This window comes from Pteropus vampyrus, unplaced genomic scaffold (genome assembly GCF_000151845.1).
Source record: "Pteropus vampyrus isolate Shadow unplaced genomic scaffold, Pvam_2.0 Scaffold57, whole genome shotgun sequence".
Classification (NCBI taxonomy): Eukaryota; Metazoa; Chordata; class Mammalia; order Chiroptera; family Pteropodidae; genus Pteropus; species Pteropus vampyrus.
Window position 1 is genome coordinate 6,954,764 of NW_011888838.1, and position 16,328 is coordinate 6,971,091.

The 16,328-nt window shown below is 36.0% G+C and overlaps 1 protein-coding gene across 1 annotated transcript in view; it reads right to left on the reverse strand.

Annotated features, from left to right (window-relative positions):
• The window catches only part of LOC105292443 (transmembrane protease serine 11A), a 57,010-nt gene extending 42,500 nt beyond the window's left edge, over positions 1 to 14,510 (reverse strand). The window contains exon 1 of the mRNA XM_011360657.1: positions 14,379 to 14,510. Within this exon, the coding sequence (XP_011358959.1) occupies positions 14,379 to 14,389 (11 nt within the window). The 5' untranslated portion in view covers positions 14,390 to 14,510. The remainder of the gene's footprint in view (positions 1 to 14,378) is intronic.
• Between the last annotated feature and the right edge of the window lie 1,818 nt (positions 14,511 to 16,328).

Consider the following 16,328-nt stretch of genomic DNA (forward strand, 5'->3'; position numbering starts at 1 on the left):
TATTATATATGTATGGTAGACCTGCCATGTCTCCCAGTCTTTGCTGGGTGGCCTTATGTAGAAGGTGTCCTGTTTGGCCCAGGGGCACAGTCTCCTTGATCATCTGCACTGGGTGTTTCAGGAGTGACTCTTGTGTGGTTGTTTGTGCCCTCCTGTTATAGTTGAGCCTTGATTGTTGTTGGTACTTCAGTGAGTGGTATTGACTCTCTGGCTGACTGTGAGGATTGGCCACATCCACAATGTATGAGCTCCTGGGTGTGGGCTAATTCCATGGAGTGGGGTTAGCCCTGCCAGGTTTGTGTTTCTATAGAGACAGCCCTTTGGATGTGCCACTTGTGGAGCTAATCAGCTGGTGCTCTGTTGAGATCTAAAGTCAGCTTCTAGCTGTGTTGGTTCTGGACCCCCTTGAGAGGGGCTCTCATGCAGGCCAAGGTCAGCTGCTTTCTTTGACTGGTATGAGGCTACCTGGTAGGAGCTATAAAACAATTCATGTTTGGTCACTGTCTGACCTGGATCTTGAGGTATATGGGAGAGGCCATGTGACAATCTGAGGATGACTGCCACCAGTACTAGGACTGGGGCAGCTCAGCAAAAGGCCTAGAGCACCCCCAAGCCTGAGGCTGCCTGCTGGCTGCCTATAAAACTCATCAACTGAATGAGCCTCAGTGTGCTGGAGTTGGATGAGTTGGGATCACAGGGAAACACCAGGGTGGGGCAAGTGGTGTTCCCCAGGTTGGTGCAGATTCAAATTTGTTGCCAGTGCTGAGCCTGTGGCCCCTTACAAAAGTCTCAGCTCACACTGAGGCCAGCTGCTGCCTGCCTTGGGCCCTCAGACCCCTGCGATTTGTTTCAGAAATACTGCAGCTAGGGCTGGGGCTGGTTGCTCAGTAACTGCTCTAAATTGCAACCGGGCAATTTGTGAATTGGGTGGGCTAGGGTCTTAGGAAGTCACCAGAATGGAGCGAGCAGATCTCATCAGGCCAATGCAGATTCAGTTTTGGCCATGTTGAGGCAGGATTGAATACAAGCAAGATGGTACTTGCCTGCAGGCTGCACAGGAGGAGGGCTCAACAATGGTGGCTGGACCTCCATCCCTCATCCTGAAGCCCACAACTCACTCTTTCCCCGTGCACTCTCTGGCACCTCCCAAGCCTCTGTCCCTCTACCCAGAGCCTAGAGTGAGTGCCTGTGAGGAAGTAAATCTGTATACCGGCCCTTCAAGGGGACATTTGGATTTCTAGTTGCCTTCTGTTTTGCCCAGGTGGCCAGGATCCCTTTTGACTTTCACAGCCAGATTTTGTAGGGAGTTCTCTTCCTGATATTGGAATCCTGGGCTGGGAATCCCTGGTATTAGCCTGAGGCTTCTTGCCCCGCGGGATGGAAAGGGTTCTCCGCATTCAAGATATTCCTCCTGAAGCTCAATCATCACATGTGGGTGTGGGACCAACCTGTTTCAAGTCTCTGCCTCTCCTACCAGTTTCAATGTGGTCTCTTCTTCATATCCCTAGTTATAGGAGTTCTGTTCAGTTAGTCTTCAGATTGTTTTCCAAGGTGGCTGTAAAACTTGAGTTCTAATTTTAATGCAGTCATGGGAGGAGGCATGCAGTATTTACCTACCCTACCATCTTGAAACAAACTCTGGGAAGTTTTTTATGATTGTTTTTGTTTCCTTACTGTTGGTCAATCTAATTAGATTTTCTAGTTCTTTGTGATTCAGTCTAGGAAGGTTGTATATTTCTAGGAACTTGTCCATTTCTTCTAGGTCATTGAATTTTGTGGCATATAGTCTTTCACAGTATTTTTTATGATTCTTTGTATATCTGTGATATATGTCATAATTTCTCTTTCATTTCTGATTTTGTTTATGTCTTTTCTTTTTTTTTCTTAGTGAGTCTAGGCAAAACAGACACACAGACCAATGATTCAGAATTGAGAGCTCAGAAATAAACCCACATATATATGGGTAAATAATTTTTGACAAAGGAGCCAAAAACATACAGTAGAGAAAAAAAGCCTCTTCAATAAATGGTAATGGGAAAATTGAAAAGCCACAAGCAAAAGAATGAAACTACACTAGTACCTGTCACCATATACCAAAATTAACTAAAATTGGTTCAAGTATTTAAATATAAGACCTGAAATGATAAATCACATACAAGTAAATATAGGTACTAAACTCATGTACCTTGGTTTTAGAGAGGATTTTATGAATTTGATCTCAAAGGCGAGAGCAGTAAAAGCAAAAATAAATGAATGGGACTATATCAAACTAAAATGCTTCTGCACATCAAAAGAAGCCATCAACAAAACAAAGAAGCAACCAACTGAATGGGAGAAAATTTTGCAAACGACACCTTCTATAAGAGACTAATATCCAAATATGTAAAGAACTCATACAACTCAACAATGAAACAAAAAAATCCAATTAAAAGATGGACAGTGGATCTGAACAGACACTTCTCCCAAGAAGACATACAAATTGCCAACAGACATATGAAAAGATGCTCAGCTTCACTAGCTATTAGGGAAATGTAAATCAAAACCACAATAAGATACCATTTCAAACCTGTTAGAATGGCTATCATTAACAAAAGTAATAACAAGAAAAGTTATAGAGAAAAAAAGAACACTGCTTGTGGGAATGTAAGTTGATATAGCCCCTATGCAAAACAGTATGAAGGCTTCCCAAAATTTTAAAAATAGAATTACCATATATCATAGCAATCCCTCTTATGGGTATCTACCCCTCAAATTTGAAAACATTTATTCCTAAAGATATATGTACCTCAATATTCATTACAGCAATATTCATAGTGATCAAGACATGGAAATAACTGAAGTGTCCTTCGATAGATGATTAAATAAAAAAGCTATGGTATGTTTATACAATGGAATATTAGCCATAAGATGAAATATTGCCATTTGCAACAACATGGATGGATCTTGAGATTATCGTGCTAAGTGAAATAAGTCAAACAGAAAAAGTTGAAAACCATATGATTTCACTCAAATGTGGGATATAAAATTTAAAACAACAAATGAACAAAACAAACAAAAACTCATAGACACAGATGACAGTTTAGTGGTTGTCAGAGAGAAAGAGGAATGGAGAGAGATAGACAAGTGTAAAGAAAGTCAAATATATGGTGACAGAAGGAGATTTGAATTTGGGTGGTGAGCACATAATGCAATGAGCACATAATGCGATATACATATGATGTATTATTGAATCGTATACTTGAAACCTATATAATTTTATTATCCAATGTCATCCCAATAAATTTAATTTTAAAAAATCAGGCTCTGGGAGTCCATGATATTGAATTTTATTTTTAGCAGCATTTCATGTCTCTTTGTGGTGGCCAGTCCTGACTTCTCTTCACAGTGTTGTCCAAAGTAACATACATACTTGAAAAAGGACCATTCTGTCTTTCTGAAACACTTTAAAAAATCTCTTTTATCCATCTATTTTTTTAGAGTTTACAAAGTGACTTCAAATCTATTATCTCATTGACTCAACTTTTATTTTTAACTCTATTGTGAATATTTTAAGAAACATAGAAATTTAGAAAGAATGGCATTATAAAACACCTCTATATTTATCACGTCATTTTATCAATAGGTAATATTTTTGCTTTTAACAATCATGCTGTTAACATTTTACTTCATTCATGTTTGCTACTGTATTTTAATGCGAGGTAAGATATCATAACCTTTCACCAAATCATTATTATAAACAATTAAGATTTTTCAACATAACCACAACATTGTAACACTTCTAAAAAATTAACATTTCTCCAATATCTTCTAACACCCAATCTATCTTCAAATTTCCTCTATTGTCTCTATTATATTTACAGATGGTTTCTACAAATCAAGGACCACACCATACCTTAGGTATTATGCCTTTTAAATCTCTTTTAATCTAAAAGAGCCCTGCAACCTTTTGAGTTTTTAATGACATTGACTAGTTGAAGAGATCAAATCCATTGTCCCTTAAAATGTCCCATCTTCTGGACTTGTCTGATGCTTTCTTGTGATATCATTTAACCTGTTCTTCTATTCCCATCATTTCCTATAAGCTTAAATTTAGATCTAAAGACTTGATTAGATTTTGGTTAAATTCATTTGGCAATAATACTCAAAAGTAATGTCATATATATTACATTGCATACTATCGGGATTAGAAGAAATTTCCACAATTTAGGAGGGAAAAGTAACTCTGCTTTTTCTGTAGCACCTTATGATTAACAATAGTCCTAATCCTATTGTATCAAATATATATTTTTTGCATGTATTTTTATCTATACTTAACTGTGAACTCAATGGGGTGGACTAGTCTTGTTCATCTTTTTATCATTAAGACCTAATGCTTTGCACAGAGTAGGAGTTTTATAAATCCATGAAAGACAGCTGTTATACCAACCTTACATAGAAAGTAACATAGGCTGAGAGAGGGAATACCTTAATTGTTAGAGTCGAGCAGCTTAAAATAGCCCAGGTCATCTAACTCATTTTTTAGTGCTTCTTCTTTACAATTTGCCATTGTAGTCAACTTTATCTATTCCTTTTATTAGAATTTATCTTTTCATATGTATGTTGATAAGCCAAGTTCTTTGGAGGCAGAAAGCATTTTTCACATTTTCTTCACAAGATTTAGTGTAATACTTTGTACCAAGGAGATTTTTAATAAATATTGATTAATTTACAAAAATTTTTCTTTTGAATATAAAAATATATGTGTATAGATGCTAGCATAAAATATACAATCTATTTGGACCTAAATAATTAAGAAGGTTATAGTTTTGACATAAGTAATAATTTTCACTAATAAACCCAGTGAAACTTGATAGGCTTGAATTCTATATGGTATGGAAAATATTGACAATATGTGCATTGACTGATTATAATGAATCTAGACAGCTGGCTGTGGAAAGGCAGTATGTCCTCTGATGAACAAGAGCTAAGAAAGCTAGAAGCAGAAGCTCCATGGGGAGTGACATTTCTTAGCTTCTTAAATGGCTTTAAACCTAAATTCAGAAGTTTAGGAGAACATAGAAACTATTTAGTATAGCTTAACACACTTTCCAGCTGAGGAAACTGAGGGCCAGAGATAATTAAGTGACTTTTCCAATATAATAGTCATCTTAAACTTGTATCTTCTAACTCCTGAGAGACTATTTTTTTCTCGGTGCCAGACCGCCTCTCCATTGATTGCATTTTAATTCTTAAATAGATTTATTATTTATATATTAATTTAGTCACTTGCTCATTCATTCTTCATTTGTTGACCATTCATTTCTTCAGAGAATTTTATCAGTATGTCTCCAAGTTATTAAAAAAAAAACAACCCCCCACCCCCACCCCACAAGACGGACCAAAGGAGAAAGGCTGCAACTCAAAGAGATTTATGAACTTTGAAATCTATCTTCTTGCCACATGGAGTACTCTATTTGACAAAGCCAGCAATGGTGAATATCTCTTCCAACTGATCTTCTTCACATTCTGCATCTCTCCAGGTGGAGCCTTGTTCTTTTTTAAGACGTTGCCTGATTAGGTTAGGCCCACCAAGATAATCTCTTCATTTTAAAGTTTACTAATTTGAGACTTTAGTTATATCTGCAAAATCTCTTCACTTCAGTACCTAGATTAGTTTTTGAATAACTAGGGGAAGGAATGTGTATATCAAGAGATGGGAATCTTGGGAGCCATCTTAAAATTTTAGAGTCACAACTTAAAATATTTTTACTTTAATGAAAATGGACAGAAATCTATAGCTTGTCAAAAAACATGTGAGATTTAAAATCTCTATTGTGGGAATGGTGGAGAACTATTTCATTAACAGAATTCTATGTGAAGTATGCAATTAGAAGACTAAGAGATATTTTATTGAAGCAATAATTTGGGGGATGTATACAAAGTGAACTCTTGGAAATTAAAATGAGAAGAAAGCTAAAAGTAATCCCTCATCATAACCTAATTGTCATTCTGCATTCCTTTAGATAAAGGACAAGCACAGATGATACTTATTCAGAATAATGCAACATAGAGGCTGCATGAAATTCAATTTATTATATCCATTACACCTTTATTAAGCTTGATTATTCAATGTATTTATGGCATAATTTTCCCAAAGATGTTGTCAGTGAAAACATGGTGATAATTTGAATAATTTTATGACTTCGCTTTCTGCATTCTTGCAAACTGAAAGCTATATACCATGAGGAATATATAGAGCAGTATAATTGTTAACGATTAGATTAGGATATGTATTTTCTCAGTAACCAAGCTCTATATATATTAGTTCAAAGATGACTTGAGTTTGCAAAAGACATTATGGATCCCCTACTTCACATGATCTTTCTTTTTTCTAGAAAGGCCTTCCCCAAACACACAACTTTGGCTCACTCCAGTCAACTACATGCCCTTTGTAGATTTATTTACAAGCTCCAAATCTTTCCTATTTCAGGATTATTTTTCTGCTGTCTTATAGATACATATTATCTTATACAAATGTAGATACATGTGATTATTTTACAAACGCCAATTTACAGATAGGTTATGTTCCCATAAATCTTCATATACAGTTTTTGAAGTTTAAAATATACTATCTGATTTAAAAAGAAATTATTGGTTAGTTTCCTAGGCCTACCTAAAAGTCTACTCAACTCCTAATGTAACTGAACAAAGGCACTAAATACATTAAATTCCTGGGAGCTATTTGGTGCAGAAAACTTTGCTCTTTTTTTCTAGCCTGGTGCCCATCCCTGGAGGACACCAGACTAGGAAACTTTTATCCTATAAGAACCAAAGTGCCAATTCTATTTCCATCAATGAAAATCATTATTTCCTCTGAGCCACTAAAATCAGTCATTTTTTACAGAAAAGCAACCTTGTGATGACCTAATACACTCTGATACGTGAATTATATCTTTCTGGGTGCTCTTTAAATTCTCATGAATTCTCAAAAAATTAGGACTCCCCTCTCTCTCTTTTCACAGATGCTGCCATAAAATGGCTGAGGTTATCTGGAGGTGAGAAAGAAAGAAGAAGGGTTTGCAACTATTTTAGAATAACCATTTAATACTAAAAGTAATAAAAACAAGAGCTACTAGTTAGTAAGTGATGATTTTGTAGTTGTTGATATACTGTTACATTTACCCTCCAAATACTCTTGTTAGTAGAATTATTTATCTTTATTTCAAATAACTTGCTCAATTCATGAAGCCAATATGTAGAGTTAGAACCTAACTTTGGCCGCTAGGACTCAGAAGCCCATTTTTCTACGTGATGTAAACTTCCTTTAAAGAATGATTTTTTTTTTCTTTTTCAGAACAGATTTCCTATTAACTCAAATGAATCATGTGTGAAATTTCAAGCAGCATAAAAAGCAAGTGAAGAGTTTTATGATGTGAAGGTAGAGATTGTTTTACTGATCAGAGAGGCCACCCTCTTTGTTGTGATTAAGTCTTGTATTTGTTTTTGCTTTATATCTTCTTCCTTTCCACTGGCTTTAAATTTTCATGAATTCTCAGAAAGTTAGGATTCCTTTCTCTCCCTCCCCACAGATGCTCTCATAACAATGGTGAGGTCATCTGGAGGTGAGAAAAAGAGAAGAAGGGTCTGTGAAGCTGGCTCATACTGGGAAAATTGATGACCATATTTGGGGTTGTCTGTAAACTTCAAAGACTTTTATTTGACACGTTGTTTTTTTCTATACTGCCACATGTTCCCTATATATTTTATTTCTTGAGATGTTATGTGTACCTGTATTCTCTTATCCCTAAACGTGCAAGATCTTAAAGAGAATGAATAAGTTCTATATAGCATTGAGGCATTTCTCGAGAAGTATTCCCAGGTAGAAGGGGAAATGGAGGTTTCCAACATTCAAAAATGGGTTACATAAAGTTAAATAGGATCCTCAGTTCTAGAAGACATAGAGCCTTTAATGGTTTCAAATGGGAGTAAAGGTGAGTAGCATTTCCATTTTGGTTTTGTAAATATCCTGTTTACTGATTCAACACCAGTGAGTAATATATCATCTGACTCTTGAGTAGATACTTGAGTACTATTTATTGAGTTAGATTGAAATGGAAGTTTTACAGATGTACTTTTTTTTTTTTTTTAAACTACTGTTATCTACTGATATCTTGAGGGGATTTTGATGTTCCACAGAACACAGTTTTGAAAACATGGCTCTGGATGTATTTACAACATTGTGCTGATCCATGGAATGTGTCCTTGTTAGAAGGTTTAAAAAAAGAAGAAGAAATAAAACTTCTGATATATTTTCTGTATCCAACTCCCAGATATGGGTGGAGGTGAGGGGTAGGGCAAAGAGGAAGTGAAAAATTGAATAAAATACCATTGTAGTCTAGACCAAAGAAAGTTTTCTGTGGAAAATAATGAAGAGATTCAGCTAAACTGCATTTAGGGACTCAGAGAAGGAAAATGAGGATGGTAAAAAAAGACAAGACTACTTCTTCGCTTATCTAGAAAAATTCCTTCACCCTTGTCCTAGGGATGGAGATTGGGCACCCTGGCCAAAAAGAAGCATAACTGAAGATTTTAAGAGTGGAAAAGGAAAACATGGACTAAAGGAGATTGAGAACACTTTTCTTATACTCACCATGCATGTACTTTATCCCCACAGAGGCATACTTTCACCCCTGCTGCCTCCTGACAAGGACACAATTACTCACTGTTGATTATATCTGGCCTGCTAGGCTGAATTTATTCCAGATTCTTGCAGCCCTGTCTTTCCTCTAGCACCTACCCAATTAATGTCAGATTCTTGTCCCTTTCCTGATTCAGTATAAAGGGACCTTCTCTAGCTGTATTCTGAGATATGACTAGCATTTAACTCTCTCTCACCTTCAGATATCAGCAAAATATAGTTTTATTGTGCTAGCTTATGGCTGGAAAAGCCTTTTTTAAATAGTGTTGAACTTAGACTTTGGATTAGGGATCGAGCAGAGTCACATGTTTAATTAATGCAACAGGACTGAACTGACTTCTACTTGGGAGTGGTATAGCATTAATGATAAGTGCCCAATCTCTGGAGCCAGACTATCAGAGTTCAGGTCCTAACCCTGCCATATGCTAGCTTCAGAAGGTGAGGCAAGGCATTTGGCCCTTTTTGTTAAGTTCTCCCTATTGTAAAATAGAAATGAAATTAATATCAACATCATAGGACTTATATGAAGGTTAAATGCATTAATTCATGGAAAGTGATCAACACACAGCAAATACTCTATAAATGTGAGCTATTGTCACTATTTTTGTTGTTATTATTATACTCTGATAGGAATCAACCATACTGATAAAATGGTAATTTTAATGTTAAGGTATTTATGGTAGGTAATTTTGATACCAGTAGCATTTTGGATTTTAGTATCATCTTGGAGTTGCCCCACAAGAAGAAGCTTAGATAGGTAGGGTAGTGGGAAATACCAGGAATATTTTTAAGGCAATATTAATCAACAAAAAAAAGTGTTCCACTGTGACCAAGAGTGACACAATAAAATGAAAATGCTGTTTTACAAGTGGAATACTAAAAAGGAAATAAGGAATTGAGTAACAAAACAGAAACTTATTATACATAGAATGTTCTGCTTTACTAGAAAAGATAGCACCAAAGGTTATGGTGTGCATGTGTTCATGTGCGCACATGTGCAATTTAGCCCTAACATCTTTTTGGCACAATGTGCAGTCCCACCTATTAAAGTTTATAAAACAAGTGTCAGGTAGGAGGTTAAGTTCCAGGCTGGGATGATATGCATGTACGCAAAATTAATCGTTTGTATTTAAATGCTTGAGTCAGAGCCTTGCACACAACAAATATGTCCTAACGACCTACCTCTAAGAATTGACCAGCTATCATAACATTTCTTATTCCTTATTTGTCCTTTCATTTGTCTGTCTGTCTCTGCATTCAACTATCTATCTATTCATCCATTCATCCATCTATTTTTCCTTTCCACAACGTTTTACTGAGCTTTTTTTCTGTTTAGGCATCATGCTGGGTTTAGGAAGGCAAGGATAAATAAAAAAGGGTTTTATCCCTCATGCAACTCGGTACAAGCTATAATGCTTTTGTCTCAATTTGTGCCATGCGATTAAAAATAATAAAGGATTATAAACTACTTTTCTGTAAATATTCAAAATAATACAAATAAATTTTTATTAAGGTAAAAAAATGAGAGTTAATGATTGTGAACTAATAGACAATGTATATATTGGTCTCTGCCCTGGTTCCTGACACAGAGGTCCTAAAACCCTTGTAATTTCTTAAGTCATAAGAGCACTAGTAGAATCTCGTGTTCTAATATTTGGTCTTTGACCCCCATTCCTTAAGTAGAGTTTCTAAATCCTTTGGGATTTTTTGGGTGACAGGGGTGTCTTTTGTTTTGATGAGGTAACTCTGTGGAGCAGGGTGGCGGTGGCGGGGGGGTGAGGGTCTGGAATAGATTCAGGATGGGTGCCAGTCACCAGAAAGCCCAGGCCATTATTCGAAGCTTGGAATATTCAGTTCCACCACTCCTCGTCTTTTGGGAAGGGGAGAGGGGCTGAAGACTGAATTAATAATAAATCATGCCTATGTGGTGAAGCCTCCATAGAAATCCCAATAGTATGGGATTCAGGGAGCTTCTGGGTTGGTGTACATGTCTATATATTGGGAGGGTGGCACACCCCAACTCCACGAAGACATAATTTCCTGCATGTGGGATTCTTTTGGACCGCTGTATGTTATCTCTTCATTTGGCTTTTTATTCATATCCTTTAATATCCTTTGTAGTAAACTGGTAATCTCGTAGATAAACTTTTGTTCGAAATTCTATAAGCTGCTTTAGCAAATTAATCTAACCTGGGGAGGGAATTGTGAGTACTTCTGATTTACAGCCAGTTGGTCAGAAGTGCAGATAACAGCCTGGACTTGCAATTGACATATGAAATGGAGCAAAGGCTGTCTTAGAGGACTGAGCCCCTGCGCCTATGGTATTTGTGTTAACTCCAATTACTGTCAGAATTGACGTGAATTGTAGGACAATTGGTGTTGGAGAATTACTTGGGGAAAAACCCCCACATAGCTGTTACCAGAAGTGTTCTGAGTGTGGTCCTAGTGTGAGAGTAAAGGAAAACACAGTGAGTTTGTCTCTGAGATAACAATTTTAAAAAATTCCTTTAAGTCTTCCTCGACCTGGACAAATCTTCTCTAGGCTCCTTCTATTGAGATATAACCCTGTCTTTTAGGGTCAGAAGAGTTTGGTTTCAGTCCCTGCTTGTAACTCTTTAACATGTATCTTGAGAAATTTATGAGACCTCTCTGAATTTCAGTTTTCCCACCTTAAAATAGTGATAATAAAAACTACCCAGAGATGTGAGGCGATGAAGTTGCTAGAGTAAAGAAGGGCTCTAGCACATACCGAATTCCTTCTCTGGGTCAGGAGTTCACATACATGTTATCTCATGTAATTGTTGCTGCAATTTTATGGGATACTGAGTGAATAGCACTATGAATCTTTTACTCAAATTTTGAATTAAAAAGCAAAATATATTTTCTCTTAAAAAATTATCAAAAGAAAAAGAAAAGAAAAAAAACACAGACTATCTTAATAGTTAAGCTCTGATTCCAGACTATCTCAAATCTAAACTCTTCCATTCAGTAGCCTGTGATGATGTAGGGCTAGTTATATTTTCATCTATAAAATGGAGATAATAATAGTACCTAATCATAGGATTGTTGAGAGAATTAAACAAGCTATTAAGTGTAGCACATATATGGCACATAATAAGCTCTGAGTTTGCTGAAAACTAACAAAACAGTAAAATTTAATTGATACTTTAATACCAAGTTTAGTAATCATTAAGAAACATGAAGGTCTTATTTTGCTGTTTTGATCTTAACTCCAAAGGTAGAGTTTTTGACTCTATTAGATAATGGACTTGGCAAATTAACAAGTTGATTAAAATGAGTATTCAGAATGAAATTAAAATATAGAACTTGAATGTTTGCCAAGACTTTCCCAGAGCTCTCTTTTTCTCTAAAGGATGACAATAAAGAGGAGGAACTTAATTTTTGCATTTACTGAGTAATGCCCAAAATTATGAGCTAGAGAGATGCAGACTTCTAGGAAAAGACAATCTCAAATAATTGAGATTTTAAGTGAGCGATTAACCCAATTAATAAATTTATAGGGAAGAGTAGGGTATGAATATTGCTCAAAGCAAATGCAAATGGATATTCATAGCAAAGTCCAAACACTAAAGACTATCTCTAAAATGTAGAGAAAAGGGTCACTAAACCCACAGAGAAGAGTTTTCAGTATAACAGAAACAGTAAATGTATGAATAAAATGTATTTTGACAAGGCTTCCACATTGTATTTCTTGTTAATAGAGAAGTAAGAATGGTCAGTATGACTGTAGAACATATTGTAGAATTGGTATGAAACATAGGGTGTCATAGTACAGGTTTCCCCATTCTGTGAAGTAGAGCATTCTTATGAAATTTTTCACAAGCCAAAATGGTGTAAAGCAAAGAAGCAATTACCATGAATTTATATGTAAAAAATTTTGAACATTCCCATATCCCCAAAATTAACGCTCTCAGTCATACCAATTAACATATAAAACCTAAGATATCACTAACACATAGTAAGAGCAGGAATGATATGATAAATATGCAGCCTGCATAAAGTAGAGTGAGATTGGCAGGTGGCAGGCCAGTTTCGCTGCTCCGGGTGCAGGCTGTCTCTGTAATGGCTCACTGCAAAACAAACGCCGAATGCTCTTTTCGCCTTTTTTTGTAAAAGCAAAAATCTTCAGATTGTTTTGGTTTAACAAAAATAGATACTAATGTAGATCTTTTGTAAAAGTGAAGGGGCGTAACATGAACTTTTGAAAAGTGGGGGGTACCCGTAATTATTAAGCATTTGCTTTGCCTCAGTCCTTAAAGTTTGTCTGTTAGTGTAACCTGCCATTTCCTCCAAATCCTCCAAATCCTGGATTAGCGTTCCATGAATTTATCTTAAAGAAACCATAGGTATTTGATGGTTTCCACTGTCTGCTTTCTTTATCAAGAAGTGTCATGGGTCACCTGAACAAGAACATTGATCTTGTTTCTGTTATTTATTTCCTGTAATTTACTAAAAACATTCCTATAAACTGAAAACTGAAAACATTCTTATAAACACATAAATATTTATTAGAAAAGATGACTTTTGGTGCCTATATTAATGAGACTTCATATTTTTAAAAGAATAATTTAGAGAGAAATGTGAAATATGAAAGGTTGGAACTATGGCTTTATAATATCATGATTTCCATAAACATGGAATATGCATTTTCAAATTCAATAAATTTTAATAAATAAACAAAACATTAATGCTGGACATTTACATTTGTTTATTCATTTGTGTTCAACAAATATTTGTGGAGTGATGATTATGTGTGAAGCATTGTACACCCTTCCCATGGAGCTCAGAGATCCTTTGACAATTACTTTGTGCTCACTAATTCCCTCAGATTTTGCACTTAAAAATGGGAGTTAACGATACCTGTTCTACTGATCTCACAAGGGGGTCCTGACTATTAAATGAAATAACATAAGTAAAAATGTTTTGAAAATGGCATAAATATAAGTAATGATGAAGTATTATGGTCATTACAAATGTTTAAAATCACTATTTTAATTATATGTAAAGTTAAGCCAAGGAATCTTATTTTATCCCCTCTTCTGCAAATAGCAAACCCCATTTGAAAAAATAGAACTGAGTAATTATAACTGAAAAAATAATTCAGTTTTCTTTTTTCTTAATAGTCAATAGAAAATTTTTTAGAGAGTAGACATGTTTTCCCCAATCTGAACCTCCTGTTTCTTTTCTCCCCACAAGGAGTCCTGAGATTTCTGGATGCAGACAGGTATCTCTGAAATTATTATCTCCCAATCTTCATTAGTTTACAGGGACTGACTATCATCAAGTACAAGAAAAGCAGCTATAGGGAAGGTGCTATAGAAATTAAATTTTATCAAATGGCTGAAGGAGGCTTTTTTAAAACAAATGAATACCGCCCCTTCTCCTCCCAAAATCAGAAGCAGTCACGACACGATGTAATATAGCTTTTCATTAACTTCTAAAATCCCAACTATTGAACTTGGCAGCATATGAAATAATGCTGACAATGATCTTTTTAATACAAAAATATTGATTTCAAATACAGACTAATTCAGCTGCTATAATAATTCCAGAAATCTCACAAAACTCAGTTCAGATTGAAACCATCGAAGACAACACAAGCAGTCCTTCAACAGGTTAGGCATCTAATGACAGACAGACTAGAGCAAACAAGCTGTTTACAAAACAAAACTGAACTTACCGATACATCATCTACAGGAGAAAGGATATGATCTTGGAAATGTGCACCCACTGAACTCGACTTTCTAATCAACGATATGACATGTCTAGATATAGTAAAGGTCTACAGCTGGAAGAAATAAGGAAACAAATTACAAGTAGTTGAAACTCGTTTGACAAGTCTGAACAGAGAAGCCTCAACCCATAGAATAGCTTGAAGAAAACAGCCCACAGTCCCAACAAGAAAGCAGTATCTATATTTTTTTAGTATTGACTAATTTTGTTGAAGAAGAAACTGGTTGTAAGGATTGAATGAGAAATACCTAAGGAATGCATAAGGATTAAGAGTTTAAAGAGGATTATTGGTAGGTATGCAGATATCTTAAAGAAACCTTCATGTAAAGTTCTCAATAAAAACCATCAGATGTTCTTCAAACCTATATTCATAAAATAACTCAAGAAATACTCTATTTTTTTTTTGAAAAACAGCTATCTTCATGTATCACAGGGCTATAGTGAATTTACATAATCATTTTTCTTTTAAAACACCTACTGTAAGAGGAATTAGCACACAGTTACATTCTTTCTTTCCCTCCCCTTCCCTGTCTTCACCTCTTTTACCCTCTTCCTCCAGTCTCCCCCATTTCCTTCCCTTCAGTCATTTCCCAACACAGTACTTCATGGAGTAGTAAAAAGAGGCATAGACTTAGAATGGAATTCTGACTTCTTGATAGTTATGTGAACTTGGACAGACTACTTAAACCCTTTGAACATCAGTTTACTCCTATATAAAATATGCTGATACCATTTAAGTGTAGGACTTTTATGAGATTTAAATAGCATAATGTATGTGAAACTGCCTAGCACACTGTCTGGTACTAAATGGCAGCTTCCATTACAGGTGGCAGAAAGCCTTGCCGACTGAGCCTAGACTTTGGAGGGAAATACACCTGCCTATAAATCCTGGCTCGCCCATACTGTTGCTGCTTGGCTCTTCTGCACCTTAACTTTTTCCTCTGTATATGGAATTAATAATAGCTTTCCAGACTACTGCAGGAATTAAGTGAAAGAGTACATGTAAAATGCTCCTCACACTATGTGGTATATATAAGAACTAAATCATGAACTGTATAAAGATAAAATGGTGACTGCACTGAAGGTCAGGATGGCAGAACATGGTAGAAAGTTTGCTTAGAACTCTTCTAGTGGCCCTGATGTAATCTGGCTTTTTAGCCTCTGGTCTTTGTTTAAAGAAACGTAGAGGACTAAATGGTTTAATTAAAGATGAATTTCAAAATTGATAGTTGAAGTTTAATAAGCTATAGCAGTGGTCTCCAACCTTTTCGGCAGCAGGGACCGGTGCTATGAGAATCTAATGCCTGATGATCTGAGCTGCAGCTGAGGCTATGATGCTAGCACTGGAGAGCAACTACAAGTACAGATGAAGCTTTGTGGCTAGCCTGCCACTCACCTCCTGCTAAGTGGCCTGGTTCCTAAAGGCCATTGACCTGTACCAGTCCTCTGCCTGGGGTTGGCGACCTCCGAGCTATAGACTAAAAGAAGGCATAGTGAACAGGAAACATACAACTTGGAAACAAATAAAACTAAAACCAAATTTGTCTTTCACTACAACTTTGAGTAAATTACTTAACTTTCTGAATGTGATTTTCCTTCTCTGAGGGTAGTAATGTATGTGCAAATTAAATGAGATTACCTCAAAGGCGTCATGCTGAGTTAAAGAAGCCAGACTCAAAAGGCTGCATATTGCACAATTCCATTAATACGACATTCTAGTAAAGGCAAAGTTTATAAAGGCAAAAACAGATCAGAGTTGCGAGTCTGGTGGGGGTAAGAAGGCGTTCGCTACACGGAAGTTTTGGGATGAAGAAAATGTTCTACATTTTGTGGTGGCGATTATAAGGCCGTGTTTGTCAAAATTCGTAAAACTAGTCACTAAAAAGGATGAATTTTA